We start from the raw sequence: 19,054 nt of genomic DNA, 5'->3' as shown, positions 1-19,054 counted from the left end.
GGGTTGCGATCCGTTGCCGGACACGGAAAAAGACAAAAGACAAAAGAAAAAAAAAAAAGAATACAGTTCATGAATTAAAAAATGCTCCTCTTTTAGCAGAATGAGGCTCCCACAGATAATTCAGATGTTTGGAGTCCCTGCCAGCCATCATGGCTATCTGTTATCTCATCATTTGGTTTGAACTTGAATGAGGAAAGCATAATCCATTTTCTCTGTGTACTTGGGAAACCCATCCTGTAATTCCACAATGTTACCTCTGTTCCCTGTGCCTTTATGCTTAACCATGTGTTCCTCAGTGTCCTTCTGGCAACAGACTTATGAGTTCCATGCAGGGTATGTTTATGATTACTTTCCCATTAGGCTATTAAGACAGAATATAATTTTCCCATGAGTAAATATTATTTATATGTACCTATTATCAAAGAAGCCCTTTACAATTCTTGAGATATAAGAATCAGAGAGGCCTTGCTATATATTTTGAGAGTAGAGAAAAGGATGATGTTTATTGAACAATATTTTTAACATATATACACCTACATACAAATATGCACATGTACACACACACACACACACTTAATCCTTAAAATAACCCTGAGAGGTGAACATTATCATTCTCTTACTATAAATGAGAAAAGGTTCAGGGTCTGTTCAATATTTGGCTACAATCATACAAGTGCCAAAGTTCCCAAGCTGAGATTCAAGCTCATGGCTCCCGAAGTATGGATCTAGTCACAATGTTCTACTTTCGTTTTCACAAGAGAGAACAAAGACCATTACTGGCAATTTTTACACATGAATTTATGAAAATCTATCATTTTCTCAGAATTCTACTTTGAGCACATAAAGGGTGGGTTCAAGTTATCTCATGGCCAAAATTTCATGATTCTCATTCTTAAAGTGATGTTGAGCCATCTAAACCTTCTTGTCTATGAAAATTCTTATTTAAATGCCAAACAGGTACTGTTTATTTATGCTGTGAAGTTGAACCAAATTGTGGTTAGAGATGGTCATAGCAAGCAATCAACTTATGTGTTTGAAAAGAGCCTGTGTGTGGAGAGAACTTCTGTTGCCAAGGAAATTTTCATGTAATGCAGATTAATTTTCTCCACCTTTTGACATGGCACTGAAACATCTATCTCTCTTTCAGTCATCCCCAAAGCACTTTGCTGTTTTAGAAAATAGTCTGAAGGTCAGTTTTGATTGCTCTAACTCTGAAATCTTTTGTGGTCCTGATAGCATGCAGAATTTTAGATGTAATCAGTAATATTCACTAAAAAATATTAAATAGCCATGAATTGCAAGGTTCTTTGAGTGTGCTACAAGTGAGGCAGTTTATGAATCTTCGTGGTTCCACCAAGAACAGGATTTGAAGCCTAAAATTAAAATCCACTGAAAGGATCAAACACACTGTCATTGCTAAACCAATCAAAATGACTACTTCAAATATGGCAAATCCCTGAATTCAAAGTATATGGTGCTTTTCGGAAATTATTCTCTTTTCGTGTGTTACTTTGAGATTGTTACTATTCTTGTCCCATATCTAAATAGGCATATGGGCCATTGGAATTTTAATATAACATGGCAAATTCCAAAGAAGAAAAGGACAAAGGGAAACAGTGAGAGTTATCTAGTTTGAATACTTTTCCTGAAAAATACGATGTAAATAGTATCTGCTTTAGGATCAGAGACATGGTCTTTAGGAAGCCTATGCATAATATATGGAATTTTATATGTTTCATATCCAGTGCTCTTAAAATACTATCTTAAAATGTTACTATGTAATTGCATTATGTCTGTAGAATGGAGTTTATCACTCATGGGTACTGGTTAATTGGTAACAGCTGTTATTTGAAAGTCTTTGCCTGGTGTGCAGGATTACTCCACCTCATTGTTCCATGCTTCTGCACCCAGCTCTGTCTTCCAAGACTATATGGTCTGCATTAGCAGGCTACAGCTGTTATTTGAAAGTCTTTGCCTGGTGTGCAGGATTACTCCACCTCACTGTTCCATGCTTCTGCACCCAGCTCTGTCTTCCAAGACTATATGGTCTGCATTAGCAGGCTACTGTACCCTCTGGTTTTAAGTTGGTTGACTTCAGCTACTAGGAGGAACCCACCAGCCATCTAGAGGCCAGACAGAAAGTCAGCATATTTAATCCCCAGCTCCCTGTCTCAGTATAGGAGTGGCCTTGAGCTGGCTGACTCCCTCCACGAGTTGTCACAGCTCTTGTCACTAGATGTTCTTCATACAGTCCTTTCTGTCCCTGAGTTCTGTCCTCCTGCAGGTTAGGGATAGCATACAGTAAAGAGTTCACATAGCAGCCCGGACTGCTTCTCATTAGAAAGGCCTGCTTACAAAGTTGGCTGTTGGCATCTGGGAACGTGGATGTTGTGAGAGTCCACACCATCCCCAGACAAGAGTGGATTACTGTGCCTAAACTTTGGTACATATATGGCTTATGCTTTCCTTCTAGGAGTTTGGAATTTTGGTACATGTCAGACAGAGGCTGCCTACTTGAACAACCCCCAATAAAACACTGTGCCTAAACTTTGGTACATATATGGCTTATGCTTTCCTTCTGGGAGTTTGGAATTTTGGTACATGTCAGACAGAGGCTGCCTACTTGAACAACCCCCAATAAAAACCCTGGGCATTGAGTTTCTAATGAGCTTCCCTGGTTGAGAACACTTTACACGTGTTTTCACAACACATTGCTGGGGGGAATTAAGCATGTCCTGTGTGACTCCTTTGGAAGAGGACTCTTGGAAGCTTGCACCTGCACTTCTCTCAGCTTCACTGATGTGCCTTTTCCTTTGTCCATTGTATTCTGTGACCTTTTGCTGTAGTAAATTCTAGACATGGGTAGGATGATATGATGAAGCCTGTGAGTTTTTTTAATCAACATTACACCTAGAGTTCAGGGTGGGCTTGAAGACCCCGGATATAAGCAGTAGAAGATCTCTCTGTTACCATACCCCAGAGTACTGCACCATTTCTTTTGACTATCCTTTTGAAAATAGTTCCTTTATTAAGCTCTCCCCAGATTAGTTAATTTGAGTCTAATGTCTTTTTTCTCCTCAGACCCTAAATGAATTATCCAGTAAATGCAGATATTTTATATGAAAATATTGATAATTATTAGGTGAATTTTTTACATTATTTTAAAAAATTTCTTAATGAAAGGATTAATGGTTTAAAAAGTAAGATAACAGTATACTGTACCCTTGACATCTTATTTAATGAGAAAGTCTGATTAGGTTATGCTTCTGTAAATGGGCAGAGGATTATGCATCTTGTTTAAACCAGGAGAGAAGGTAAACTGGTGGTTGATTGTCTTTAAAAAAATATAGATTTCTTTTTCTTCTTTACCTTTGTGTATTCTTGGGGGAAAAAGAGCTCACTGTCAAAAATAGGAAGAAAAATTTACAATGACAGAAGATAACATTTTCATGTTATATATTATACAAAATATCACTAAAGTAGTTAAATGTATGTTATTTGCCTGATCAGCCATCCTATTACATATTAAAAGTACCTCTTACAGGTACTGGTATATTCACATAGTGTATTCAAATTGTTTCTTGATAATATTTAGATTATTTAACATCTATAGTTATTTATATCACCAAATATTATTCTTTTTTTACACTGTGCTCTGTGAAGCATGATAAGACTTTGTGCTTAATGGAATGGAAATCTTCCTCTTAAAAATCTAAAAATTTTCCTCCTTAAATTCCAAGTTTCAATGACATTTATGTCAACTTTTAAATTAATTAAGTAGAAAATAAATTTTATGCATTCTTGCATGGTTACTTTAAAAAAACATAGACAAATAAATGCTTAATATAAGCTGTTGTAGTCCCCCCCACCACCAACTATATTTGTGTCAGCTGGTTTGTCTTACAAATTTGTTTTATGCTTATAGATAAAAAGCTTTGTTTTAGAGAACTCATGAAACATACCCTTTGTTTATTAATGTCTTGGTAAACCACATGCCTTCTTGATAAAGTAGTCTTGAATCAGAAAGACCTCTTTGCTGGATATCTTACTTGAGTTTACTTATGTGTTTATTGATTCCTTTTGCTAATAAATGCTCTCTCCATTGTAATTTAGCTCCATCCCAGCAACCTCCACCCAGAGGACAAGTTCAAAGTTCTTCTGCTATCAGTCTTTCTTGGAGTCCACCTGATTCACCAAATGCCCACCGGCTTACTTACAGTTTATTCAGGGACGGTTTTGAAATCTACGCAACTGAAGATCAGTACCCATACAGTGAGTTTAAGGGGTTGGTGATGGAAAGATATAATATCCTGAGAATTGATACATTAGATACATTCTTTGATGCTGAGGATAAATGTCATTGTGGTTTCTTCTGTCTAGCATGGAGTGCTTCAAGCAGAGAGAATTACAAATCTCACTAGTAATCAAAGGGATGCAATAAAAATGAGACCTTGTTATGTGACAAATGCATAATGCTTATCAAATTTACAAAGATGAAAAAAATGACCCCATCCAGCATTGATGAGAATGGGGGGAAGCTGGAACTTTTCATGCAGTACTGGGGTGTCTGTGTGGGTACATTAGTACAACTTTTCACGTGCGACAGATTGTTAAAATGTATAGAAACCTTCCCTTTTTGCATGCCATTTGACTCAGCAAACCTATTAAAGTAGGGAGTTTATCTCAAGTGCATAGTCATAAAGGAACACAAAATCACAAAAGATGTGCATACCTATATTATTTGTAACATCAAAATATTGGAAATGATTCAGACATTTAATAATCCTTCAAGTTATGGTGTATGGCATAATGGAATCCTGGTACATTGCTAAATAGATCGTAGGCTATAACAGTCTGTAAAGTGACATCTTAGCCTGCAGATCAATGAATGAAAAACTTCCATCATGGATTGAATGGAAAACTTTCATCACGGATTGTTTAAGGTAATTAAAAGGTATTAAAATAATCTGTGAATTTCAAAATATTAATTTAAAAGTACTGAAAGACTCACAGCAGATGAATCTATAGTTTTCTCTGAGTGTAACTATTACAGAAAATGTATCAAATGTTTCTATCATAGTAGGTTTAACTTTTAAAATTCTCAGGTTAAACAATGGACTTTTTAAAAATCTGGAATCAGAGTATTAACATTAAAGCAAATAATGTAATTTTATGCATACATTGTTATTTCCCCAGAAATAGAACACAACATGTGCTTAAATTGAAAGAGGAAGGATGTGAACAAGTGAGGATTTCAGAGGAGCTTGCAGGAGTCAAACTAGGATCCATTGTCTTTAAAAAACATTTACTCAGGTGTCTTAAACACAGTTTCCCTAAAAAGAACAATGAAGAAATAAAATTTTTACATCCTTCCAGCTCTGACTTCTGTGATTTTTCTTCTAGTCATGTTTAGCTACAAGCTAGTTTAAGAAACTAGTTTAAGCAACCTTGGAGCAGTGATTCCAGTTCAAGTTTTCATTTTTGTTCTCTTCATTTAATACCCAATTTTCCAAATTCTAGTTTAACATGCATAATCAGCTAGAAAAGTATGTAAGGCTATTTCAAAACACTGAATCCATAATCATACTTAAAATGGTTACGAGAATGCCTTGTTTTAACATATTCACTGCCTTTAAAACTCTTACATAACATAGTTCTATTTTATGTATACTACAGTAGGTTAACATTTTGCACCTAATTCCATATGACTTGCAACTAGCCTTAAAATGGTTACGAGAATGCCTTGTTTTAACATATTCACTGCCTTTAAAACTCTTACATAACATAGTTTTATTTTATGTATACTACAGTAGGTTAACATTTTGCACCTAATTCCATATGACTTGCAACTAGCTTATTACGTCCACCACTTTCTCTTAACTCTAAATGTCTCTTCAGTATTCCAAGTCTTCTTTGAAGTTAATGGAAATTCTGAACATCATGATGCAGATTGCAGAGGAAAATGAACATCTGTCTACATCTGCCATGTTGGCAAAGCATCCTAAAATCCTGCTACTAGAATGCTTATTTTCTTCCAAATATCAGCATGATCCAGGTGTCCTGAAACTTAAACTTTTGTGACAGAGGAAGAGAGGAGTTACAAAAAGTTTTGAAAATGATTTTGAAGAGGACAGTACCACTGGTTGAATTATTTCTGAAGTTGTGAATTAAGGTCATCCTATTTTCTATACAGCTTAATTCAATAGCAAAACTACACTTTAAATGACCAATGGCACTGTTCAGTCCAGAGGCATGTTTTCTATAGTAACATGTTGTGATCTATTTTATAGAACATTACATGTGAGTACATCACTCTGGCTCTTTTTTATGATTACACTACTACGGAATCCAAATAACAATTTCTTATGTAATAAATATATATTCATTCAGTAATCAGACATTTATAAAATCCTATTAAACAAGATATTATTTCCTAAAACCTTGTTATTCATTAAAAAAAATGCCACTTCTGGCGTTTCTTGACAATCACTATAATTAATGATGTGAAAATTATCTGCGTGATGGCATTTGAACAGTAAAAACAATTGGTTAACACTGTCAGAACTTTGTATCAGTCTAATAATACACTCGTGTTTATTACTTTATTTCCAGCACGTGGCTAGCATGCGTAATATGAAAAGGAAACACTACTTATATTCAGCTGGATGAACACAAATCTTTGGGTTAAATAAAGGCATTTGGAATTATAGGTGGAGAATCATTGAACTTTTCAAAGAAAATTAATAGTGTTGTCTTCCAAGCAAGTCTGATCATTTGGTTGAAACCATTATAGAATTCTTTGTTAGAAAGGAAACTCTTCCTAGCTGGCCTGGGGTACTGTGGGATTCTCCAGGACAGTAGTTTCCATCCTAAGATCATAGTATATCTTTCAAATTCTTTATTATTAGTTATAGCACTAATAATGGTGAAATAATTTTAAAGTTTCTGAATAATTAACTAAAATAAGTTAACGGTTTCCCTAAATAAATTTCACTCATTTGCATCCTCATATAGAAAAATGTACAGGTCAAATTAGCACTTTGGGGATTGTACATATCAGTACTAATACTGTGTCTGCTGTAGCACCAATCTGAGTAGCTCTTAGGTATCTTATGTGTCAATTGTGTGAAGAGAACTGTTATTGGAAGAAATAGTACCCTTTTGTTAGTGTCACGGGTTTAGGGAGTGGTCAGTAAATCATATTTTTTTGCTATTTGGGTTTGTCACCAAAGGAGCACTAGACATAATTGTCAGACAGATTAAATTTAAAAATAAGAATTATCTTTATTACTTACGTGAAGGCCAGATTAGAGAATATACCCTCTCTCCTGCAGGAAGACAGACTCAAAGAGAGAAGAATCAGTGGGCTGATCTGAGCATACTCTGTTGCCCCTCCCTGCCTCAATTCACAGTCAGATAAGTTTTTTTCCCATTTTGGATGGCAGGAGTGGGGAGATAGCCCTTAAAATGTCACTCTGGGGAAATTCTTCCACAGAGAAACTAGGGGATGATTACTTCTACATGTGATAATTGCTTATATCATCTAGAGACATTAACACATTTTAACTTTAGAGTTTTAGATAACAATATGTCTTGGTGAACCCTGGGATTTTATTTTATTTATTATTTTCACCTTTAATATTATTATATTTATTTTCCATACTACATTGAAAGACCAATGTAACAAGTGGTATGATGGCTCAGTTAGGTCTGAGAGAAAGAAAGAAACATAAGATACAGGGAGAGGATGAGAAAGAAAACAGAAAAAGATAACAAGTAGCTGGGTTTTAAGTTTTTCTTAATATTCTTTCCTAGAAAAATAGGTCAGATATGTATGGAAAAATTATTCATTTGTTCCATGAAGTTTGATTCAGTGCGTATATCAGTGTTAGAAGTGCAAAGATGGAAGGAATGGTTCTCCCTGCTGAGAGGGGAGATGGATGTCAACCAAAATTACAACATAGTGCACTAAATGTTGAACCAGAGTAGACTCAGATTGGAGTGTTAAGAAAACACAGGACAGGATGGGAGTGGGGAAAGCGGCCATGCCTGTTGTGGCCTTGATATGAGTTAGGACCACTGGAAGTTTTAAAAAATAAGGAGGTGACATGAGCTGAATCCACCAGCTACTGTAGTAAAGGAAGAGTGATTCTCACGGAAGAAATTGAGGAATTAAAAGGCATGGAGGTATATGAGAAAATAAGGTACATTAAGGAACCAGGAGCAATTCCACGTAGCCTTGGTGGGTGTTATGTCGGGGAGTGCTACAAACCCAGGGGGTACCAGCCAAGATCATGAATCAGTGCTAAGGCAAAGAGTGTGAATATAGCCCAGAAAGTGCAGAAGTTTGTGGTGAGGGAGCAAATTTTCAAGCTCAGTTAAAAATGGAGATAATAATCCTTATCCTAGTCAAAGAAAGTGACACCTAGGGATATATGCTCTTTCAACCTCAGTGTCATTTTTGTTTGTTTGTTAAGACATCGTCAATGGAAATACTATCTATGCCCTTTCAAATGCTTTTATTTAGTTCATTTTATAAATTGTTTTAGACAATATTCCTACCCAAATACGTATTCCCACTTTGATTCAATTATTATTCTAATTTCTTATCAAATAGACTACTCTTGTACATTCTGATCTATTGGAATTATATTCTATTTTTCAAGTGCTACAAGCATGCAGTAAGTGCTGAACTTCTTTTAATTATCATCAGGATATATCTTCCGACTTTAGTTTAAGCTTATGCCAGACAGTCTCTTGGAATATTCAGCATTGATATTAATTTTTGCCTTTTACAGTTTAGCTTTTGACATGTTAAACAGAACATATTCCATCATTTTTAGTCTTCAAATATTTTTTGAATTTTGTGAATATTTTCAACTTACGTAGAATAAAGATAAACCTAATTTAATCTAATAAATATTTATTTAAACTACTATTATGTGACAGAATATATATAATTTCTGGCTATCATAGAGAGAAAAAAATTTTCTTTTTTCCAATTGTGACAATGATACTCTAGTATTTGCAACAAGTAGGATGTATGATTAATAAATTTCAAACCAATGTAGGAGTCATTTGAATAATTGCTAGAAATATTTAGTATACTATCAATATACTACTAGCAAATCTTTTAGTAGAGGATATCTCTTTTTCTAAAGAGGAATAGAGAATTTTATTCATCAGTTTCACGGATTGAATTAATAAATATTTATTGATATTCTTCTATGTGCTATGAATACAATGGGGAGTAAGAAGGACATGGACCCTGTTTCTTAGAATGTTAAGTCTAGTGTAGAAGAAAGACATTCATCAGGCTATTAAAATAAAGTATGAAAAGGGTTGTGTTAAGGTACTGCATATACGGGTATGTATATGCATATGTGTGTGTATGTATAATGTTGTAGTAGAAGCTCATGGCTAGCTTGCTTTTTTCTATATTCAGGAAAATCTGAGATCTTGTAGTATTCTCCCAGCTGTACTCCACTTAAGCATGCTTAGGGCACTTTTTAAAAAACTTCATATTAACACCCCTCTGCCCTGCTACCCATTTTAGTTTTGCAATGCAGCAGGGGCAAGGAATTAAGAGAGTATGAATCTGGATTTTCTCAGATTACTTAAATTCTCCGAAGATAACAGTTCTTGGTTTGATTTCACAATATAAAAACTGACTAATGCAGAAGATAAGAATCAGATATGAATGAAAATACATTTTTTGTTATTTGATACTAAACATACTTAAAAAGAAATGAATCCACATGTATGTTATTTTATTAGTATTTCAAAAAGGGAATCTCATGTTGTTCTTATGCAATAATTTGTCTTAGCAGCAATTTTGTTTTGGGTGTGTATAAAAATGTATCAAATTAAGAAAGTTTAAAAGGAAGAAAATTTTAAGAAAATTTTAATTTTAAGGAGTACACACTAATTATATTTTGGCAAATTTCTGCAGTGTGTACTCCAGTTTATTTTTCATAATAATCAAGAATATATGCATTATTGCATTCTGTGTTTTTTTCTTATGTTGCCACTGGTCTTCATCACTATTATTTTAAATAACATATAAAATTAGAACCCTATTAATGTAATAGACTAATGTTAAAATACTATAATCTATTGAAAAGTTTCATTTTAATTTACTTAAATATTGTTCTACTGTAAATAAACTATAAATAATTTTAGATGCTTCCCAAGGAAATGTTTCCCAAGAATTTGGCTAAGGACCATGGTCTCATAAAATATTCTTTAGAGTATACTTGTGCCAGTTTTTAACTTACTGCCTCTCACTTCCCAACCTAATTTTCATTGCCTACTTTATGGTAATGGGGCTGGAACCTGTAAACATTTCTTTTGCCAGCCGATACCATGTACAACTTTAGCAGTAGAGGGTGCTGGAGAGACCCCGCAAAAGGCAGAAGTTTCTCTTCCTGGTTCTGGTGTACCCCTCCCAGCAGACCAGTCAACACATGATGACCAGCCATACATGGTACCACAGTTAGGTAACTTTTCCCCAGGACCCCAAAGGGCAGCTTTCTTGGGTACCACTCCCATATAAATGGTGGGTTCTGCAGCAAGCACCCTGGAGGACAGCATGTGGAAGTCCCAGCAAATTCCACTAATAGGCGCCTCCAAGTGGGCAGCTTCCCTGGATGCTGCAGAGTATGGCTTCCCAGTGAGTTCTGGTGTACCCCACCTCCTCATGAGTTCTGGTGTACCCCACCTCCTCATGGGCTGCTTTCCCTGGCACTAAGTGAGTTTGCTGGTGTGGCATCTCAGGAAGTACAAGGGCAGGTATCCAGGGAATTCTGCCTTCATGGATCCTCAGCAAACTTCTTCACCATCTAGTGGGCCACTGCTGCACCCTCTCCAATGAAGTCTGGATCTCAGCTCTAGGGGACTTTTCCAGATATATTTCTTCAATGGGTGTTTTGCCTTAGCACTAGGGGTAGTGACTGTCTTTTATAGAAGAGTCTTTTCCCTGTCTCCTCTATTCCTATATATATATATATATATATATATATTACAGTTTTCTGTACCCTATAGGAAGTAAAACCCTATTGTAATCAATCATTCTGTATATTAAATATTCCTTGTGCAAATTACTCTGTGGTTTTTGTGTCCTGTTTGGACTCTGATACAATGCTCAACATATTTTCATGAAGAATTTGCAATGACATGTATTACAGAATGGCAAAATTACCTTTCTGTCAGATATTCACTCATGGTGTTCAATCTTCAATTATTCCCCTCACTTAACCACCATCATGTCATTTTGGGGAAAGACAGCTCCTTCTGGCTCTTTGCAGAAGGTCCTTCAGAGGGCGTTGGCTCATTTGCAAGGTATAGCTGTCCAGATCTCAACCCTTTGCAATCTGATGCATGAAGCTGGTGAACACATATTCGTTCTCAGCTTGGTCAGGTTCTCATGATCGCTCTAATATCTTAGCCTTCCCTAGACTGTTGCTATTGCTGGGAATTTTCTGAGATTTCTTTCCCAAGTCCTACACCCAACCTTGGCCCTCTCAGAGGCTGAAGCATCAACTTTCCCCAGCCACAGAAGGTCTCATAGTAGGCCCTCTGCCTCTCAACAGTACATCCTTACCATTCAAGAAACCAAGAAAACCTGTGAGTTAAAATCAGATTCTGAATATTTAACTATTTCACTGTAAGCATGTAAATGTACTGAGACCTGCATATTGATATAGGGTACCCCTGTATAATGCAACTCTCCTTTCCTCTCCCACACAAACAGTCGCATGAGGGAGCAGGTGGCAGCCACTCTGGCATTTGTATGTTTCACAGTCCAATGACGTGCTTGCTGTCCCTTCAGAGAATGGGGAATTCCAGGTGCAGGCCTGGTCCTGTCCACTGTCTGTCTTCTGTTACTGCTGTTTTTCACCTTGTCTTTCTACTTCTCTCTGCCCTCACAATCCTTCATGCATAGAAGTCCTGCTTATCCAGAACTCTTGTGTAAATCCTCCATTGCCGATAACAAAGTCTTCAAAATTTATCTGCTTAACATAATAAGCATTTATAATTTCACACAGTTTCTATAGGTCAGTAAATCAAGAAATGTTCTAGTCAGGATGTTGGTCCAGTGACAGATTTGGCCCTTGGTGGTAGTTTGCTGACCCTTGGTCCAGTGTATTAGTGTTTAACAAGCAAACCAGTTACGTGGAGGACAAAAATAACTATAGTTGTTTCTGTTTCTGAGAACTGCAAGAACTTTCTCTCAGACCTTCTCTCAATAGGATGTTATAAACAGCAGAATGAGAAGTAAAACGAACTTCTGAGTATTCTTTATTATACATGGCACATTTCTTAAATTATACTGAATAATAAAAATAACCTGCATTTGCTTTATTTCAGTTTTTAAAATGTAAAAGATATTTAAAAGAGTAGATTGGTATAGTTTATACAGTTAAATAATACAATAGGGAAGCAATTAGAAATGATTTTTTTCCAATTTGTGGAATGTAACTGTTGTCTTTTTTTTCTTTTTATTTCAGATATTCAGTATTTCTTAGACACTGACCTGTCACCATCAAAAGAGTAGATTGGTATAGTTTATACAGTTAAATAATACAATAGGGAAGCAATTAGAAATGATTTTTTTCCAATTTGTGGAATGTAACTATTGTCTTTTTTTTCTTTTTATTTCAGATATTCAGTATTTCTTAGACACTGACCTGTCACCATATACCTCATATTCCTATTACATCCAGACCACCAATGTGCATGGTTCAACAAGGAGTGCAGCTGTCACCTACAGGACAAAACCTGGGGTCCCAGAAGGAAACTTGAACTTAAGTTATGTCCTTCCTATTAGGTCAGACTCTGTGACACTCACCTGGACTGCACTGTCAAATCATTCTGGTCCTATAGAGAAATATATTTTGTCCTGTGCTCCTTTGGTTGACATTCAGCCATGTGTTCCCTATGAAGGTCATGATACCTCAGCTACCATCTGGAACCTGGTTCCCTTCACCAAGTACAATTTTTCTGTACAGGCGTGTACTAGTGGGGGCTGTTTACACAGCTTGCCCATGACAGTGACCACAGCCCAGGCCCCTCCTCAAAGGATGAGTCCACCTGAGGTGCAGAAAATCGGTTCCACAGAACTTCATGTAGAGTGGTCTCCACCAATGCAACCAAATGGTAAGAATTCAAGGTCTAGATTTTCCCCTCTTGGGCAAGACAGAATGAAAATCTACACATTTGGAATTGTGCAGAAAGAGTGTGGCAAGTGTGCACATTTTTATACTGTGTGATGCAATAATTAAGAAATAATTACTGAAGATATAAGACTGTTTGTCCTGGTATCAACAGGGGAACAAGAGTATTTCTTCTAATCTAATAACAAATTCCATTCAATTAAATTGCCTCTTAAAAGGCTAATATTATCTTTGCTCTTAATGACATCCGCTGTAACACAAATGATGTTTATAATTTAAAACTCACTTATGAAATGCATTATATTTGACTGTGTCACAAGTTAGGGCGCCCATAGCAGTAAATTTTCTTTTTTAAACAAGAAAAGGGTATAAAATAATACAAAAAAATGTGTACCTAGGCTAGCTGACTCCATTAAGTTAATTTTTGTGTTCATACAACTGAACCCTTGGTTAGATAGGCCAGACACACATTTATAGATTTTCAGTAATTTGTATCATGTACATATTATGGCAAAATCTTTCCTTAGACTTTCTAAGTTACTTCTAAAACTGGGTAGAAATTAACTATAATATTTATGCAAACAGGGCTTGTGTTAAACAGATATTTAAATTAAAATCCCCCAGTTTGAAAATATACAAATTGGAGGTACAATGATAAAGTTCCCAAAAAGAATTAGCCATTCTTAGTAGAAATTATGACCATCTAACCTGAAAATGATTGCATTCACTTATGATAAATTATAGCTATTTTGAGTTTGTACACTATCCCATTTAGTTTGTTTCCTCCGTGAATATCCCTTTAATAGCATTTCATACATTTATCTGTCCATCATTTTGTTGCCTTTTATAAGCACCTGTCATCTAGATTACTAAACTACTACATCTAGATTACTCAAGAAATTGACAGGTAATCTAGTTAGAATAATAATGGAAAGCCAGCACTTTTTAGCTGACCTATCCCCACCTCATCCCCCCAAAAGCCCATTTTTCTGATGAGTACATTGGTTCGTTGTTTAAATTTTCTAGGAATAATTATAAGATATGAACTATACATGAGAAGATTGGCATCTACTGAAGAAACCACATCTGAAGAAAGTCGAGTTTTCCAGAGCAGTGGCTGGCTCAGTCCTCACCCATTTGCAGAATCAGCCAATGAAAATGCATTAAAGCCTCCTCAAACAAGTACAACGGTCACTGGCTTGGAGCCATACACCAAATACGAGTTTAGGGTCTTAGCTGTGAATATGGCTGGCAGTGTGTCTTCTGCCTCGATCTCAGGGAGAACGGGAGAAGCAGGTAAAGATCAATGCTTTGAACTCTACTTTTAAAGCCTCTGAATGAAAGTTCTGTTTCAAATTAAATAAACAGTACTAAAGCACATTTTGAAAAAAAAAAATTGTAAACTTACATGGACCAAAGAAAAAATTAATATATGAGTCAGTTATATACTCTGTTTCAAATTAAATAAACAGTACTAAAGCACATTTTGAAAAAAAAAATTGTAAACTTACATGGACCAAAGAAAAAATTAATATATGAGTCAGTTATATAAACAACTCAAGGTCATAATGTGATCCGAACCCGCGGCAGGAGCGCTGCTGCACTCCCAGCTCCGCACTCTCCCAAGTGAGCCACGGGGTCGGCCCAAGATTTTTATTTTTCAAATGGAAAATATCTTAACTGGTAATATGAAAATGGAGAACATTCTTGCAGATAACATTAATTTTATATACACTGGTATATTCTCCTATTGTTTTTAAATCAGAATATTCTGTAAGGTCCAGGGTATTTCAGAAACTAAAGTAAATGCATGAATTTAGTGTGAAAACATAGCGGGTCGGCATGTGTTGTTCTGACATTGTTGTTTCTGTTGTCTGTGGCAGCGCCTGTGTTCATGTTCCCACCTTCAGTCTTTCCCCTCTCATCCTACGCTCTCAATGTCTCCTGGGAGAAGCCAGCAGACCATGTTACAAGAGGAAAAGTTGTGGGGTATAACATCAACATGATTTCTGAGCAATTACCTCAATCTGTTCCAGTGGTGTTTTCACAGGTATTGTTATTTTCAATATCCTTTCAGAACTGAATTATGGCTTCATTTTGACATTTTCCATGTTTGCAGAATTCTGTAACAGAATTCTCCCTGTGAATTCATTAAATGGGGCGTTTTGTTTCTTAACATAATATTATGTGTATAAGACTCTTTGTATATCACTTATTTTTTCTAATATAGGCATATGTTGAAAAAGGGTATAATTTTGTTGCCTACGACCTGCTTTTTCCACTTATCATATGTCTGTAAATATTTTTCAAGAGGTTGACTTTCAGTAGCCGTGTACTATCACGTTATTGGACACATAATAATGTATTTAAACAGTTCACAGTTAGTTGATGTTTATGTTGCATTAATTCTTTGGGAAATATAAGAACATCTTATATGTACATTTTATGCATATTTGCATTTCCTTAGAAAAATATCTGAAGAATGGAACTTACCATAGCTTACATCAAAATTTATGAATATTCAGGGTTTTGGATATACCAGTTACATATTGTCTTGTAATAATTCATACTCCTACTAGCAGTAATGAGAATAATAATAATAGCAAATGGTTATTGAGGCTTTAGTGTGTACATGGACTACATCATTTGATACACATAACAGTCCTGGAGGATGAGAGGTTCTTGTTCTCTTAAGTTTGTGGTTGTGGCTGATACACACACTAATAGCCCATTTTACCAGCATTGGGGCAGCCGATACAGAGGCCGGTTGATGTGAACTGGATGAGTCATTCTGTGTTCCTGGCTGTGTAGTGCCTCTTCTGAGGGAGATGCATGAGATAAAAAGATCTTCACACTTCATGACTACTCCAGTAGATCTATTCACATGCTTCTTTCCAAGACTTCCTACTTCCTGATCTTCCAGTCTTTCTTCTTTCATGCCCGTGACTGTAGAGCCAAGTGGCGGCCATATTGTCCAGGTATATTTCACCTTGAGAAACTTCTCTTTCCACTCAAAAATGGGTGACCAACTGTACTGCCTGAAATTCTCTCTACTGAGATGGTTTCTTCTTCCTGCTGTTTTTTTTATTGTGAGTGATTATTATTCATGGAATAGGACAACATTACACTTCGTAAACTAGCTGTCATTCAACAGGGTAAGAAAATAAATCTTTTTGTTTTTTTTTAAAGCCCTACCTTGTGGCTGAATTAGAGTAAAGATATTGTTATGTTGCTTTATTCTTTTTATGCTGTTTCCCTCACAAATAGCTATCTTTTTGTGAGTGATTATTATTCATGGAATAGGACAACATTACACTTTGTAAACTAGCTGTCATTCAACAGGGTAAGAAAATAAATCTTTTTGTTTTTTTTTAAAGCCCTTCCTCGTGGCTGAATTAAAGATATTGTTATGTTGCTTTATTCTTTTTATGCTGTTTCCCTCACAAATAGCTATCTTTCTAATTCTTATTCAATGAAGTGAAGTCAAAGGTAGCAGAGCAAAGTCCACAGTTTCACCTTCTCAATAATTAAATTGTGTCCGAACTGCCCTGAGTGTTTCTTGTTATAATTTTGGTAAATAAATAGCCAAGATGTCCAGAAAAAGACCACTGCAAAAGAAATTTACAGCTTTGCCTAAGAATGTGGGAGGAAAAATACATAGAACTAATGATAATATCAATGTAGGATTTCAAGCTTCTATTTCCTATTCCTTTAAAGATTTACCCATAGAAAATTTTCAAGCAGATAAATCTTAAAGGACATATAAATTGGCTCTATATACATGATAAAAACAAAGTCTATCTGACTGATAATTTTATATGCCTTAAGCTCTGGGGCAAATGATGTCTTTTTAAAATCATGTAATTTATAACAACCATATGTAGAAAAGTAAAAACCTACAAAATTAACATTAGTTTATAATTTCTATTTCTCATTGCATTTCATGTTCTTTCTACAAAGAGTATTTTGTTTAAAAAATTATTTAACTTTCTAAATTAAATAAGAAATATCTGAAGGTCCTTTATCCTAACAATTCTATTTTCTAAAAATTTATACTAAATTTCACCAGGATTGCTCTAAATGGGATGAATTTTATTACAATATTCAGTAAATTTATCTCATTTTAAATTCTTATCTTAGAAAATCTTAAATCACATTGTACAGTATTGAAAAGTTTATAGCTTTAATACCTCAATAATCATTTTAGAATTAGTGAAATAGAGAATAATTAGGTGTTTGATGTTTTCCATAGTTCTAAATGTAATTGCAAAAAAGTCACAAAAGTTTTAAATTGTTCCTAGATTTTTAGAATCTTTGAGTCCACCTTTACTTCTGAACAATGTTTTCTAAACTCTATATTCAATATGAGGGTACTTCAACAAGGTTGTGGAAAGATTTGTATTATCTTTTAATTCTATTTTTCCATGAACTTTTTGAAATATCCCTGTATTACAATCACACTGCTTTTTGGAGCTACTCAGTTTATGAAATTTTGCAGTCAATACCAAGACAAGTATTTCAAATGAATTTTATTGTCTCTTAAAGGGATAATATCTAGCAAATTACTCCAAGTGTTACTAAACTTGAAAATGACCTGTATTTATATTTATGAAAGATTATTTTATTTAAATATGTATCAATAGCCCTAAGAAAATTATTTTGTACTTATGGTTGGTGTCATATTGTCTGTTTTAACATTTTTTCTAAATATAATTTTTGTGGCCTTTGTATTCACAGCCTAAGCAAGTTTACATGGTTGCTTTTGATCAATTCTAGTTGTAATGATAGGACCAATTCTCAGTATTGGTGGCTTAATTACTTGTTTACAGACTACAGAGTTTCTCTCAATCTCCTTTGCTCAAATCTGATATTTTTATTTGAAATTATAAGATAAAAACAATATTATAAAAAGTATAACTGTTTGATCTAATCTGTATTTGCAAAAAGAAGATAACTGACAATTGACCTCATATGGAAGTTCAATAATACACTTAATTTTTTTTTTCCTTTTTATTTTGTGGCTTTTTTTTTTTTTAAGAAAATGGTAAGATTGACTTAATATAGTGACATCTTTCTCTTCTAGAGCCATGAAATAGCATTAGCATTACTGTACTGGGTGACTTTTGGCCAAGTCTCATGGTTTGTTTGGATTTTTTCACAATAACAATGACAGTGTCACCATCTTTATTTCTACCATTGGTGACAATAACCATACCACCATGCTGCTTTATGAGGCAATAACTTGGTTTTCTCATTTATCCACTCAGGAACTGGATTATTACCTCATAAAACAGTGTGATCGTACAATTATCAATTAAATCCTGGCTTGTTGAGACTCTTAAAAAAAAATCCCTTTTCCTAAGAGTAGTTGGCAATAATTCCCTCTCTCTGGATGCATGGAACTTTGACTGCCAAGGTTATATTTTTTTTGCAGTGATTATCTATTATCTGATTTTTCTTTTCTTTTTTTCTCCTTGAAGCTGTTGCACACGGCTAAATCCCAAGAACTGGCCTATGTTGTAAGAGGACTGAAACCTTATAGGATATACCAGTTTACTATTTCTCTCTGCAATTCAATTGGTTGTGTAACCAGTGCTTCGGGAGCAGGACAAACTTTAGCAGCAGGTAAGCAAGTTTTAATGGAAATGAAAAATTTATTGTGTATTTATAAACAAACATCTACAAAGCTCAATGTCTTCCCTGCTTGTGATTATTTGTCTTTTCTGCTTTCTCCTCCTCCCTCACTAACCCTAATTGCTACCACCTTGACATTTTTAAACAAAAAAACAAGTTTAAGAAGTGCCTAGGAGCTATGAATTGCAACTGAGTCATAATAAGAAATATATTTAGATGCAGAGTGACTCTAGGGCTTAGCTACT

At 35.0% G+C, this 19,054-nt stretch overlaps 1 protein-coding gene across 1 annotated transcript in view; it reads left to right on the top strand.

Moving 5' to 3' along the window:
- LOC103598363 (usherin-like) overlaps nucleotides 1-19,054 on the top strand; it is a 195,774-nt gene that overhangs the window by 156,574 nt on the left and 20,146 nt on the right. The window contains exons 13-17 of the mRNA XM_008582355.1: nucleotides 4,114-4,272; nucleotides 12,664-13,158; nucleotides 14,202-14,471; nucleotides 15,059-15,225; nucleotides 18,656-18,800. Of these exons, the coding sequence (XP_008580577.1) occupies nucleotides 4,114-4,272; nucleotides 12,664-13,158; nucleotides 14,202-14,471; nucleotides 15,059-15,225; nucleotides 18,656-18,800 (1,236 nt within the window). The remainder of the gene's footprint in view (nucleotides 1-4,113; nucleotides 4,273-12,663; nucleotides 13,159-14,201; nucleotides 14,472-15,058; nucleotides 15,226-18,655; nucleotides 18,801-19,054) is intronic.

This window comes from Galeopterus variegatus, unplaced genomic scaffold (genome assembly GCF_000696425.1).
Source record: "Galeopterus variegatus unplaced genomic scaffold, G_variegatus-3.0.2 Scaffold2586, whole genome shotgun sequence".
Taxonomy (NCBI): Eukaryota; Metazoa; Chordata; class Mammalia; order Dermoptera; family Cynocephalidae; genus Galeopterus; species Galeopterus variegatus.
The sequence above is the reverse complement of the archived record's forward strand: the minus strand, read 5'-3'. Positions and strand labels throughout refer to the sequence as shown.